This window comes from Rhineura floridana, chromosome 9 (assembly GCF_030035675.1).
Source record: "Rhineura floridana isolate rRhiFlo1 chromosome 9, rRhiFlo1.hap2, whole genome shotgun sequence".
Lineage (NCBI taxonomy): Eukaryota > Metazoa > Chordata > Lepidosauria > Squamata > Rhineuridae > Rhineura > Rhineura floridana.
This window is the reverse complement of record NC_084488.1, coordinates 40,151,214-40,166,186: the sequence shown is the minus strand read 5'-3', so window position 1 is coordinate 40,166,186 and position 14,973 is coordinate 40,151,214. Positions and strand designations below refer to the sequence as shown.

Sequence of the window (14,973 nt, the reverse complement as noted above, 5' to 3'; positions counted from 1 at the left end):
CCTGTCCTCTGACAGCTTTATTCTCCAGCTCTTTTTTTCTTTTCCCAAGGAACTCAAACCATGATTCCTTTTTGCAATCTCTTCTCAGGGTATTCATTTGCCAAGTACTCCTATCCACTCCCTTCTCCCCACCACCACAAAAAAACCTTTCATTGTTTCCCAGGGAGGGGGCGTAGCTTTGGGGAGGGGATGTGCCCTGGGAGAGTGCCAAGGGTTAGACTGGGAGCTGCATTAGGGCCACAAGCCAGATATTTCCCATCCCAGATATAAGGCTTTTGCCTTTTAGAGAGAGAGAATTTGAGAACGGATGCTTTTCCTTCAGGCAAAGATATAGGTTACATCAAAACACTGCCAAGGTATTACCCGAGGGAGAGTGAAGTAAAGTAGGCTATTGTTAACTTAAAGGTATATATATACAATTTTTGTACTAGCCACCACCTATCAACAGACTTGCAGTTGACTTCACTAGGCACAAGCTCAAGTCTATTTGACCACAGCAAGCTTTCTTCCAAAAATGTATGAAGGTAATGTTGCCCTGTTCAGAAGTAACTGCTAATTTGAGGATTTTACCACTGTTCCCCTCCCCTGCCCTCCAAAAACATATAGCATGTACCACTATTACTACTACCACCATCGCCACCGCCAGTTTTTCAAACATCTTGAGTTCCTGAATGCCCATTTTCCTGATTATGAATGTAATGAACGTGTAAGAAGTAAATGCTGCAAAATATGTTTTTTAAAAAGCCATTTATTTGCATTTGTAGAGGAACCCTATTCAGTACAGTTTATATTCTCAAATTGCTTTGACTGTGATCTGAACAACTTGTTTAGCATGTCCAAAGTTTACATGTTCAGTGTGATTTTTTTTAAAGATACACTACTACAATTCTTTGACCCACATCATATACCACAAGTAAACTCCCCAATCGACCTCTAGTTGCAACTATTATCTGTAATGGGGATGTGCATTCTCATCAGTAGGCAAAGACTTATCCAGTCAGTTCAATGGGGCCCAGATGATCATCAGGAAACATACAAATGTGAATTCAGATGTGCACATGGATCTCTCTCTCATTAGATCAGAGTTAAGCGTTTGCCCTGAGGCTTGGAGGCCTGCTCTCCAAGAACAGCATTTCCATCCTCCTTGTGGAACTAATTCCATGGTTCTTTGGATCATGGCATTTTCATATATTTTATTTGTCATGATCAGTCTACGGAAAGCAATGAGGGCATAGACAATGAATTTATGTGACTGAAGTGATACATTTCAATCTGAGGAAAAAACTGTGTTTCATAAGTAATATGTTAGCACATTTCAAAAGTAGTGGAAAGTTAAACCCTATGCTATGACACAGTCAGAGATGAAGAACCTATGGCCCTCCAGATGTTGCTAGACTACAACTTCCATCATTCCTTACCATTGGTCATGTTGGCTGGGGCTAATGGAAACTGAACTCCAACAACTTCTGGAGGACCACAGGTTCCTCATCTCTAGCATAGGGAATAATAGTTTGATTGTTGGATATAAATGATAAAAGGTGGGTTTTTTTAAGTACAATGGTTTAATGGTTGAAGACTGAAGATACACGCTAATTTAGTTCTTAAGATAGCGCTGTTTTGATACTAATGTTTGTCTAGCATACCAGTGAATCAAATGCTGATAGGCAAGCCTTACCTCACCTTGTTTGCTCACCTGCTGCCTCTGTCACTGCTGCTGTTTTATTCTCCTCTAGCTAGGAAATTAAATGCTCTACTGCCAGATCCATCTCTGGTACACAGCACCAGTGTGCTTTGTTTTACAGTTGGAGGAGAAGCTGATGACAGGAGTAGCAGTAATCCAGCAGGGAGGGATAAAAACTCACATACCAGTTGCCAACTATGCTAGAGGCAGATGTCAGTACCAAAGAACTCTCATCACACGCACAGCACAGTGAGCTTTCTTCATACAGTGTGTATGCCTTCAGCTTAAAGATTTGTTTTCAGGGTTTGGGTGCTTAGAACAGCTGTGGACTAGGTCCCTTTTTGTAGGATACTTGTGCAAAAATTGAATGTGAAAATCTGGGGGGGAAATGGTTCTCTCACTGTAGATTACTGTAAGCATTATACAAGTACTCGACTGGTGCAAAGCTCTTAATATAGTGTGTACAGGATCATATTTATGCCCCATCAGATTACACTGGCAGTGACAGCAATAATTTCTGGAGAAATAATTCCAATATGGGCTACAAGAAACATAATTCTTCACTCAACATCTCCATTCCGTTCCCCTACCCATTTTTAAAAAGCAGAATGCTGGATTCAGGCAGTCAATTGTATTGCTGCTGTAAGCTGATAGTGCCTTATGTATGCATGCAGGTATTTGTGTCTCCAAACAGTTAAGCCTTGGGATAAACAGTGACAGCTTCATATCCCTCTGGGGGCCTCATGCGAGCTCGTGCATGAGCTTCACAGTATAATTGCCCCTCCACAAAGAAGTAGCCTTTCTGCTTCAGGTTGATGTTGCAGTCGGAGCATACGAAACATTCCGGGTGCCTGTGCTTATCACGCGCCTTCACCACTGTACCACTGTTGATCACAGAGAGGGAGAAAGTAAATCAAGAAGTTACAGTTCAATAAGAACATCATGAATATGCTTTAAGGAACAAGTTAGAAAAAATTATAATTAGAGGGCTTCAAGCAAAGATTTCTGGTTAATGCACACCCCTATGTAAACTTCAGGCTTCCTTACCTCTGCAGCTCCTGATCCTACAGCCAATCTGCACAGCATCTGTTAGGCAGCCTGCTGAGGTCAAATTTCGGTGGGAGCCAAGCAGAGCATGTAAAATCAAAAAGCTTAGCCAACATTACTTTTAGAGCAACCCAGGATATGCAGACTTTATTTATAGTGCTGGCCCAACCCTTCAGCTTATGCAACCTTTAAAAATATATGAAACAAAATGTATAATGCACAATCCAAAAAATAGTAATTTGGAAATTTGAACTGTTTAATTGGCAAGCTCTCTTCCCTCTGTAAAGATGTGTGAATGGTTTGACTTTTGTTTAATATCAGGAAAGAGAAATGCCAGATTATTTTTTACTAAATCAATGTGAACTGTTGTGAAGATCTGCTACAAATCAATTATAAGTAAAATAGAGTATCTTACACAATTCCATTGCCACACTTGTCACACAAGGGCACTTTTGGCACGCTTCCCCCACTAGCAGACACCTTTGTTATTGGTGCTTTTACGCTCCTTATAGCGGTGGGCCGACCGTCTGCAGAAAAAGAAAAAGACACCACTTCTGTTTACAAAGCAGAGCCCAGGGCTGCTACTACATTTCTTGAATTAAACATTTAGAATTAATTTTGTGTCACAATGTTAGAATTCTTTAACAAGCAGCATTGGGGGAGGACAATTTAAACTGAGGAAATGGCACAGGAAAAATAGTAAAAAAGTCCTTCAGTCTCACTTTCCCATCTCCACTGTCATTTTCCCTTCTTCAGACTCACCAGATGGGACTGCTCCATTAACATAAAACAAACAAAAACCCATAGGATATCCTAACCACACACATCTAGTTTGACTCTTCTTTTAACTATCCAAATACTCTGACAAAATGTTAGTGATTTCCTCACTTTTAACGCTTCTTTTTTTTTAAAAAAGGAAATTCACTAATTACCATTTACTAGGATATGCAGGTGCCATGTCTATAGCCTCTCTCTCTTAGGCACAATCATAAATGGAGGGGGGGAGTGGTAAGTCCTATTCAGCACAGTAGGATTTACTTCTGAATACACAGTCGTAAGACTGCACAGTAAGTTAGCTGATGTCATTTAATTAAATAAATATATGGTTCTTTTATCTCGATGACTGTCAATTTTTTGTGTGAACACGTGGCCTCGGTACATTGATCTCCCTTGATTTACATGTGATATTGGTATCATTGTGCATGTTCTGTTTAGGCTTTCCTTTATTTAGTGTGTTTATATCCCAGATTTCTTCTATCATGGAACTCAAGGTAGTGTACCTTGGGTTCTCAGGCAGCCTCTAAAGTGACCTTGTGTCCCTACTTTACAATCCTGTATTTGAAAGGCTTTTGGGACAGGCCACTCTGAAGAAATATTTTATTTGAAGGGTGATCCAATCCAAGTCTGGCTTAAAGATAACAAACCATAAGAAGGGAGAACAGGCCAAATTACTACACATGGATTTAATGTATTTTCTCCTGGTGGCAGCACGAATGACGATTGCGGGAGGGTGAAAAGCATCATCTGATTTCACACTGGACAACTGGTGTTCTAGGATCTGGTCCCAAGCTCTTTCTGAGAAGCTCACTGGTTTGGTGTGTAAGGCCAGATGCTGCCCAAAATTGGCTACATTCAAGGAGGTCTGGTTTGCATTCCTTTCCTTTGTCAATGATTCAGCTAAGGGAAAGAGACCACCAATAGCTCATAGACATTTCTGGAGAGGCTTCTTTAATTAAATTTGGGATGGTTATTTTGCTCATAAGATCCAATTTACCTCTCCTCGGTTTCCTCATACCCTAATTGTGACCACACAACAATGAGACCTTGTTTGTGTATTTTTTCCTGTGTTTTATGTATTGTTCTTTACACACACAAAAACCAATAAACACATTTTAAAAAAAGAAAGAAGGGAGAACAGGGGCCTTGAAATTGCTTATCGATAGGCTGAGCAGGCACACAGATCACCTGGTCACAGTCTTCCCCACAATAATGAGATGCATTTTATTTCTATTTAAAATATAGTAATTATTTCTAAATTTGCAGCTATTTATGTAAATTAGCACATGCAAATATTATGGAAATCTGCATCCTCTCCCCCCCCCTTTTTCTTTTTTTGGTGACATATTCCCTCTTTTTTGGTGACATGTAAGTGGCTGCCCTCATTGTCTCCAATCAAGTGACTGACCAGTCCAAAAAGGTGGCTGTATCATGTGCCCTCCCACACACGCAATGCACCCTAAGTGAAACGATACACAAAAACGGCAACTAACCAGATTCATCAGAGACCATGTCTTGGAGAATCTTAAAGGAACCGGACTGACGTGGCTGACTCGGTCCTTGCTGGTCATCATGTAGGAGTCTGTAAACATCAGACTGGGGCACTGCAGCTGGTACTGGGTCACTGCAAAATCAATAAGCAGGATGAAATAGTTAACCAATACAGAACAGAAGGTGGAAATATTAGGATATCAACTTATTAAATGAATATCATAAAATTACTTAACAACTTAACAGGCTGGGATCCAAAAAACTAATTTAGCTTTGCCTAAGGCTTTGGTTTTGCCTAATGGAATTATTGACTTGTTACCTCTGAGAAACAGATCCTCATCCCGGCAATACCATCTCACAAACTTTGTGAAACTCCCTTTGGTTTCAAAGGAAGATATGCTCTGTGTTATGGAGGGAGGAAGTTCAAATCTCACTTGAGCATGTAGAATTAGCTGGATGGTTCTTTGGATCCAGGCCACAGTCTTTAAAAATGAAAAATGTTCAAAATAATTGCATAGTTTTCATAAAAATTAGAATTTGTTTCTCCTTGTCTTCCTAGTTTGTGTTCAAAGTAGCTTACAAACCAATAAATAAACAAATCTTGTAAAAACAAAAATAAAATCACCAACCCAGCAATCAAATGCAGTAGCAGCAAAAGATCATAAAACCGTTAAACCAAAGAGAAAAGTGGTTTTTACATGGTGCTTCACAGTGCAATCCTACAGATATCTACTCAGAAGTAAGGTCCACTGTGTTAAGTAGGGCTTACTCCCAGATAAGTATACATATCTAAAGATACATTTCATCAGCAAATGCAAATTTTAAATCTTTTTACTGGTTTCCAAAGGAAATCACAGCTCATTATTTTAGACTTAGATCTTGATCTTTAATAGATATCATGAAGGTAATTGGAACATCCCACAAGAAGAGAGTTAAGGGTGATATTAGTTACTAGACACAAAATACTCCTGGGCAATAAGATGGCATTTCCAAGTTCATGCTGAGTGAAAATGAACCCCATCAACAGAAATATCTCAAAGCTCTTTTTTTTCTGGAGTGGTTCCCAAAAGCATGTTTGCCACTACCTGTAATATGATAAATGGATATTTAGTCCAGGAGTGCACAACGGGTAAAGATAGCTCATTTAATGAACACCCCAGAGAATCACTATGCAGAAAATAGGGCAACTTTGTCAGCCCAGAAAGAGTTTTAAAAGTTTAGAGATGTCCATTTTCCACAAGATTAGACAATTGTCTATATATTTTGGTGTAAATGTAATTTTTAAAATACTAGTATAGGATAATCTAGGCAGGTTTGAATGTCCTCACTTCCTATTGATGTAAATGATAGGACCCCTAATTTTGATAGTTAATGTCCAGTTGTCAGACTATAAGAGTTTGACAAGTAAGGGCAACTACACCAATGTAGAAGTAACATAACTAAAATGTAAACAAATCTGAATAAAATGGTATAAGAGGTTAATCAAACTTAAACTTCTTGATCTCCTAGTGAGATACAACATTTTCCTTTAATTTGTCCCCAATGCAAACACAAGTGAGAATAAAATTTACACAAACCTAAAGAAACGTACATGAAGCATAATCAAACTATATCTGAATCTTCCTGGCATAACATGTAGTCTCTCTCAATTTCCCTCCCTCCTAACATTGATTCCTAGAAAATGTGCAGTCTTTGTAGTTACATATTGCATATAGGTTTAAAGCGTTTTAGCTTTAATGGAAAAATAGCTTTGTTTATTATAATAATTTTAAACCTTTCATGATATGGCTAATGACAATTAAAAATGCAAGTATAAAATAAATCAAAACAGTATAAAACAATATTTTTAACTTGATAGCTACCTCATTAATGTAAATGGGAAAAACGTGCACTACAAATTATTAAAAGGAAGGATTATCCAAAGATTTACTTTAAGGAGTGTTACCTGCTCTAGAATGTGAAAATTCCTTTAAATATAAAGCTTATCCCATGTTTTAACTCCATTAACAGATACCAGATATTCATTACCTCAATAACAATCTTTAAAGACTTTTGGCGTTGAAAAACCTTCCAGAAATAAACAGCAAAATTACATTTTGCCAGATGAGTGAAAAGCCAGAAGAATGAACTAACAGTGCAATCCTATGCATGTTTACTCAGATATAAGTCCCACTGTGTTTAATGGGGTTTAGTCTCCGGTAAATATACATAAGATTGCAGCCTCATTTTGTAATCCTAAACTCATTTACTGGGGAGTAAACCTTATTGAATGTACTGGGACTTACTTCTGAGTAAACATGGATACAATTGTACTGCACAAATCTTTTACTGGTTGACAGTCCTAACATATACTTTATCCTAATTGCCACAGAATTTAGATATAGGGATGGGGAACCTCTGGCCTTCTGGTGCTGCTGGACTCCAACTCCTTTCAGGTTCAGCCACCATTACTAATGGTCAGAGATAATGGAAAATGAAGTCCAACAACGTCTCTACTAGGGCTATGAGAAGGCAGCGATTTCTGTTCTGACTAGGGTTGCCAAGCTCAGGGCCTGAGACTGATCCTGTATCTTTAGGAGAAGAGAAAGTTAGCCAAGCGCAGGTGTTCTTGCAACACTGTAATGGAAAAAGCCACACGGTGGGATTCTCCCTTCCTCCTGCACAACTTTTAAAGATGCTGAAGACCTCTTGGAGGCCGGGCCTGGCAACCAAGAGGTCTTCTGTATCTTTAAAAGTTGTGCAGGGGGAAGGGAGAATTCCACCTTGTGGTTTTTCCCATTACAGTGTTGCAAGAACACCTGCACTTGGCTGACTTTAGGAGAAGAGAAATCTTTTGGATACAGGATCAGTCTCAGGCCCTGAGCCTGGCAACCCTAGTTCTGACATGTATTCATCACAGTCAGTGCTGTTTCCATTCCGCTGCAGTCCGGTTTTTGCCCAATACAACATTATTTGCCTTACTATCCATGCATTGCTGTTTCATGTAATTTATGTATGTTACAAATTTAATGTAATTAATGATGCAATTATTTCCACACCATTTCAATATAAAGGAAACATCAAAACAGTGTAAAAACCCCCAACCATTCATTAAATATTGTTTGCAGACATAAACAACATGACTGAATATTAATTATATTCATTTGACTGATTTACCATTCCTGAACACAGACAATAATGTAAACTGCCGCGATTTTACTTCCATGTCCGCTTAGTGCGGAATTCTCCAACATTCCTAATCTGGAGAGCCACAGTTTTCCCACTCCTGCTTTCATATTTCATCAATATAGTCTAGACAGGAATGATGAGAGTGGTGCTTTGAAACGCATGAAGCAGCATTAAGTAATGAGAGGGAAAATGGAATCTTTTCCAATAGCTTGAGCTAGAATAAAGGAAATGAAGACTTCATGGGCTTAAAGAATTCTAATGAGATACAAAAATTCTTATACTCAGCTCCTATTATTTGAAAAGCAGCATAAACAAATTATTGTACACATCTGTCTGTAGGCATTTCAGATAATGGTCACATTCACACCATACATTTATTCTACTTTAAACAGTTATGGCTTCCCCCAAAGAATCCTGGGAAGTGTAGTTTGTGAAAGGTGCTGAGAGAAAACTCCTGTTCTCACAGAGCTACAGTTCTCAGAGTGATATAACAATAAATCCCTCTTTCCAGGGAACTCTGGGAATTGCAGGTCTGTAAGAGAAATAGGAGGTCTCCTAACCAACTCTCAGCACCCTTAATAAACTACACTTCCCAGGATTCTTTGGGGTAAGCCATCACTGTTTAATGTGGAATAATTGTGGAATAAATGTATGGTGTGAATGTGACCAACATTAATGAAACCATTCTCAACTTAGGTTACATTTTGCCCGTCTGTACATCTTCCATGGAACAGTTTCACCAAGGCTGCAGTCCATATCCCATTTAAATTAATGACAAAATGGGCACTGACTAAGTTTTCAGAACTGACATGGATTAGCTACACTTAAAAGCCATAATGAAGCAATAATAATGGCAGCACTATTCATGCATTAGGAAATATGCTAACCACACATGGTGGCTCAGATTACCTTATCAGGGTTGGTTCCCCCAGTGCTGTAGAAACCTGTCCCTGCAGTGTTTCCATAATATTGTCATCTGAATACAACTGCATAGGTGTGTTAAACTGAGCATGTACAATCTTGACACCAGGAAGATCCATTTCTAAGGGAATGTTGGGGGCCATCTTAGCTGCAGCTTTCAGTTCAGTAGGACAGATAGTGCTAACAGTGCTAACTGAAGAGGGTGTGCTACGTCCGCTGCCGCCATCAATACCAGAGGGAGTACTGCAAACACTGTGCCAAAAACCGGTACACAAAAAATGTGATGCAAGCCAGAGAGAAAAGATAAAGACGAATAACAGGGAGCAGAAAAGTTCTCAAGAGCGATGAAAGAGCCAAAAAGGAATCAAATGCAAGAAAATCAACCAAAATCACATTTTGTGAAACACAACTTTTGTGTACTCTTCCCTACAGTGTATAATCTACCATAAATTTAAAGAGGTCATATTATGCAATTTCCCCCATGTTTTATAGCTCATCAAATGTTTGATTGTCTTATGCTATTTGCTTCAGCATGTAATTATGACAAGGATTATACAGGTTAGTAATAGTCTGACCAGATTCAGGCAGTAAATCAGCATCAGAAGAAAATTTGGAAGTGATGCACAAAATAACAACAACCTGGTGAGATAATGCTGATATTTCCAATATTATGCCAATGTATCTATGATGCTTGCCTAGCACTGAAGTAACACCAGTGGAACAATGCACTGGTATAATGGTAATACAACTAATCCTAAGCACCAATTATAGCAAGTCTGAAGATTTGCAAATTATAGTTCTTGATGCCACAGGAAATATTAAACATCTCAGATTTGATTCTTGCATTTGTTTCAGATTGCAATAGCATGCCTCCTTTGTCGATTCTTAATTTTAGTGTTTCCAATTTTAAAAATCCAGTGGTCCAAGACAAAAACTACATAGGCCAGAAATGTAATGTTTGCAGTTGACTACATTTGTCTTGATTCAGAATTGCGGTGTGACACAATCTCACTGTGATAGAAGTTGTGTCTTCATCTGTTTACAAGCCATCGGAATATTACCATAGTAAATGTTATTGCTAAAAACTTTTAGTATCATCTCTTTTTTAACTCCTCCCTGACAGTTAACAGGGGAGAGAGTTTAATTCAGTCCCCTGCAGCATTTACCTGATCTATATCACCCAGTGTAGTTGCTGTTAGCCCTACAGGGCATATAGGTACAGCATCTCTGCCTACACCTTTCTCCTGCCCTGCAAATAGCTTCAATGGCGGTGATTTAGATCAGGGGAATAGCACAAGGGAGATGATTAAGCACCCGCTCCGCTAGTGTTGCTGCTCTGATCAGCTTCAGAGACACGAGTGGCGACTTTTTAGTTGAAAATTAGTTGGAGGATCCAATCATGGATATCCCACCACGTCCCATGATGTCTGGCTCTTATTTCCACAATAACTATTTCCCTTTCTTTTTAATTTATCTTTTAAATTTGCGATATGACAATGACAACCTCCATTTAAAGAATGACAGCTTGTTTTAATAACAAGAGCAATTTAAGAATAGGACCCACTGAAACATTCAGTGAACAAGGCAGGGTGTGCGCACAACAAAAGTTTAATCTGGAAGAGCCCCCCAAAATCTCCTTACTCGAGACTTCTCCTGACTGAGGGTAGATTTTTCATGATCGCAATCACCCTATAATTACTTAAGTGATCCTGGGGGAAAAACAGGATCCTGGGGGGAAAAGTGTTGTAACATGACCCTTGATGAGTTTAAAATTAGAACTTTGTATTATGGGCTAGTGTTAGACCCCACCCCTTGGACTTTCCTTTGTTCTGATTTTCTGTTTCAGTTTCAGTTGTGTTCTCTACCTAGCCAGCAATAAAGAAGCATGTTTGTTTGCCTTCAGTAAAAGGTAAGACTTTGTGGGTTTTTTGCAGTTATGGTGATAAGCAGAACAGGATTGGATGCTTATTGCTAAACAGTGAAATAAAGAGATAACTTAAAGTGATCTGAAAAAAATAACTATCCTAAGTTACCCTTTAGTCTTTTAAAGCACTCACTATACTCACAATAATTTGTCTTTTGTAAACCACTTAGAGGGGCTTTTTTTTTTTTTGCAATCAAGCAGTCTATACATTTTAATTAATAAATAAATAAATAAATAAATAATCACTGTGGCTATTTTTTCTTCTTTTTCTTCAGTACTTGATGACAAACGATGAAAACAGCCCCAGAGGAACAGAAATACTACTGTGCACACTACAGTTAGCTGGCTGGGTGGCCACCAAGGCTGTAACTCAGCCTAATTTCTGATTTCCCCAATATGTACAGCTCAGCATGAGGCCTTTTCAGGGTTTCTGGGCAGAAAACTCACCCCAGGAACCAGTAAAAAAAAATAAATCCAATTACTTGTCACAATTAGTTTCCAGTCACTTAGTTCTTTGCATAGGAAGTGTGTTATACTGTAAATATTTTACAAAGTTAAGGATTCAATCTCATTGACTTCAACAACAAAGTTATGCATATTCTCAGCATCATGCTCCCTAAATGCTTGATTGTGGCTGCATTGTAATTTACTCTGTTTCTAAAGTTGTATTGGTGTTGTCATGACACAAGATTAAAACTGATTTTTTGAGAAAACAAGATCCACACTAGTTTTTAATTTCTTAGTTATAGCATAAACTATTTTGTTTGTTTTAGACCTTTTGGTATCCCCTTGTTCACTGCTTACCATCCTTTTTTCCCTTATGAAACAAAAAATATGCTAGTCATTTAATTCCTGGTGTTCATACTACATTTTCTGTTAACTTGACTTTTACACAGCCCATTATCTAAATTAACACACCCTCTACATGGAGAAGTGAGGGGAAAAGTCACTGCCTTTCCCTTCCCTTGGTTTGGCCCTCATATTCTCTCCACCAGAGTGGGAGAAGGGGGAGAGATTGACTGGCACTATGTCCCTCCCCCCCAAATGTGCCACCTACAAATGTGGCTGCCCCACCTAACAAGGAAGGCTGGCTACAGGGCTGCCACAGATCACCTGAAAGCTTGCGGACCACTGGTGGTCCATGGATCACAGTTTGGGAACCCTTGCTCTAAAGCCTCTGTTATCGCTAGATGAGAAGATAACAGTGATTTTTTTCTTGGCTAGCAGTGGAAAGAAAGTCCTCCCCTTCCAAAACCTCTATGATAGTTACATGGTATGTTCTGCTTCCTAAACATATTTACTAAGAAAGAAATGAGGAAACCCTACTGATTTCACCTACAAATTTAAAATAGGAGACTAATAACAGCTCTGAATACTACAGGAAGCAGGGCTAGAGAATTGAGAAGTAACAAAGGGGGGTAGCATTTTATCACAGTTGTAAAAGTTCCTCTTTTGGATGTTAAAGCAGAAACATGGAGAGTGAACAGACAATTCTGTTGCACATTCTTTATTACAACCATTACCACTTCTTGACGTGTGAAACTATTTAAAGGATGTGAACTTATTCAGCAGAAAAGTAATAGAAATAATGAGGCTTAATTCTGGATAAACATGCTGTAGGATTGAGGTGTAAATACTACAGCAACAGCACCATCCTACTATTCTCAGAAAAACGTCCCACTCCTTACAGCACAATCCTATGCCTTTTTACTTAGCCACAAGTCTCACTGATTTCAATGGGTCTTACCTTCTCCCAGATAAGGGTACAAAATGATAGAATTGCAGCCTTAAATGTCCAAAATTTGGTGAATATTAACAATGCCAAATTTGGGGAATGTCAAGTCAGATTTCTGTCTCATCACTTTTGGTGAATAATGGCAATCCCATGTATATGATTGTCAGCACCTACTGTTATATCTCTGAGTTTTCAAACATTCACAATATTAATCTGATTATTATTACCATTCATATGTAAATGCTAACATGCACTAAATTTCAGGTGTTTACTTCCACAAATAGGACATAGAGATAGATATTGCCCACAGCATAATGGCAGTGTTTACTGTCTCAAATATGATACAGAGTAAACATCACCCACAGCTTAATGGTAGCTTTGTCTACCTCATGGTTCCAATGTCCATATTTCATCATCAAAGTGTAGAGCTACCTTCCCTCAAGAATGCCATGTGGAATTTATGTAGGACCATGTTGTCAACCGCTTTAAGAAAAGCACATTCCTTACCATCAAAGGCAAGACAAAGAATTCCAGAAGAGTCACACATGTGCCAAAGCAAGTACAAAGCTTTACAGTTGCCAGATCATTCAAGCTAAATATCCATACAAGGGGATGGCCATACAGCAGCCACACACCATTGTTCAGAAATAAAATCAGGACCCACGTTTGGAAAGCATGAGCAAGACTTGTCAGTAATGATGCTGCTAACTCCAGAAGCTGAAGCGCACTGTTAACAGCCAAGGTACTGTTATAAGCAATTAGGCACTGCCCACTGGTGCTGCAGAAGGAGAGGGAGTGCAGTTAGCAAAGTTTTTCAGACAACTTTCAGTTGATATTGCTATGTAAGCTCAACAGTTGTCCTCAGCATGGAACTATATTCTCAGTCCTTATTCTTGCAACACTCCTTTTTCAAAAATAGCTGAGTTAAGATAGGCCAGGGAAGTCCATCTTAGCACTTGTGGAGACTGGTCCATGGGGCACTGCCCCAGCAACCCCAGTCTGCCCTCAGACAGTCTCCACTTGCCTGCCTTCTTACCAACAGGCAGCAGTTGATCCCACCCATCATTAACTCTGGCTCCACCTACTGTTAGTCATCCTGTCTTCTGCTCCACCAATTCCACTGTGCATCAGCCACCTCCGCTTAGTGCTCCACCACTAGGAGTTGCATATCTGGGGTTGATGCAGGTGCCAGCCTTCCCAGTTGTTTCACCCTAGCTTCGGAACTCCCTGCCCCCTGAAATTCTGCTGGTACTCACTTTGATGGCGTTTAGACACCAGCTCAAAATGTAGCTTTTACGCACCCTTTTGGGAATGGTAACTGCTGTTTAGTAATGGTTGTTCTTTTGCTTTTAGTGTGTTTTTATGATTTTATGTATGGGCAATGTATTTTATTTAATTTTGCTGTTACCCACCCCATCCTTGGGATGAAGTTTTTAAAATGGTTTAAATAAATAAATAATATGGCATGATTTGACCACAAAAGAGAAATAAAATGAGTGCAGGTGTGCAATTTGTTATACACTGCAAAACTGTCCCCTCTTTGGGGGACATAAATATAAGTACATAAGAACATAAGAAGAGCCTGCTGGATCAGGCCAGTGGCCCATCTAGTCCAGCATCCTGTTCTCACAGTGGCCAACCAGGTGCTTGGGGGAAGCCCGCAAGCAGAACCCGAGTGCTTCTTTCTTAACCTCCAGTACTATACATTTTCAACCATCAAGTCACAATCTTCATAAAAGTCTACTGATCATTAAGCATTCCATGACAGGGAGACGCATCCATATCTAACCCTATTCCTTCTCTATTTTTTCAGAGTGCAACATATTCTTATCCACGACTGGTGTACAACAGGTGGCCTTAGCTTAGGGAGGCTCCATTTGTGGCCCTTCCCTCCTTTTAGCTTTTCTCATTCTCACTTCTAGCCTAACAGCCCAACATCGTAGTCCTCTTGTAATATGTATGCACGTTAACTACTGTACTACATTTTTTCTTACCGCATTTTAAACTTGGAAACAATATACAGATTTCAGTTTAGACCTCTAGTCTTCTGGGATGTAATGCACTAAGCAATTTTCTGAGCTCTGTTGAAGCTCTGGTGAAATTAACTGGATTTTTTTTGGAGGGGGGGGAATTACTGCTTGGCATATTGTTGTGGCTTTGATCAATACTTGCACTAAATGTGTGCCATTTCACCAATACTCTCCCTGACACAAGAATCAGGTCTCTATT

At 39.2% G+C, this 14,973-nt stretch overlaps 1 protein-coding gene across 5 annotated transcripts in view; it reads right to left on the bottom strand.

The window, feature by feature from the left end:
- Positions 1 to 730: 730 nt before the first annotated feature.
- PDLIM3 (PDZ and LIM domain 3) overlaps positions 731 to 14,973 on the bottom strand; it is a 39,291-nt gene continuing 25,048 nt past the window's right edge. For 3 of the 5 annotated variants that reach the window (XM_061585120.1, XM_061585121.1, XM_061585122.1), the window contains 4 exons: positions 9,074 to 9,337; positions 4,999 to 5,129; positions 3,144 to 3,255; positions 731 to 2,565 (listed from right to left, as the gene is read on the bottom strand). In XM_061585120.1, coding sequence (XP_061441104.1) covers positions 2,376 to 2,565; positions 3,144 to 3,255; positions 4,999 to 5,129; positions 9,074 to 9,337 — 697 coding nt within the window. In that variant the 3' untranslated portion in view covers positions 731 to 2,375. The remainder of the gene's footprint in view (positions 2,566 to 3,143; positions 3,256 to 4,998; positions 5,130 to 9,073; positions 9,338 to 14,973) is intronic. The other 2 variants (XM_061585123.1, XM_061585124.1) reach the window with 1 other exon arrangement.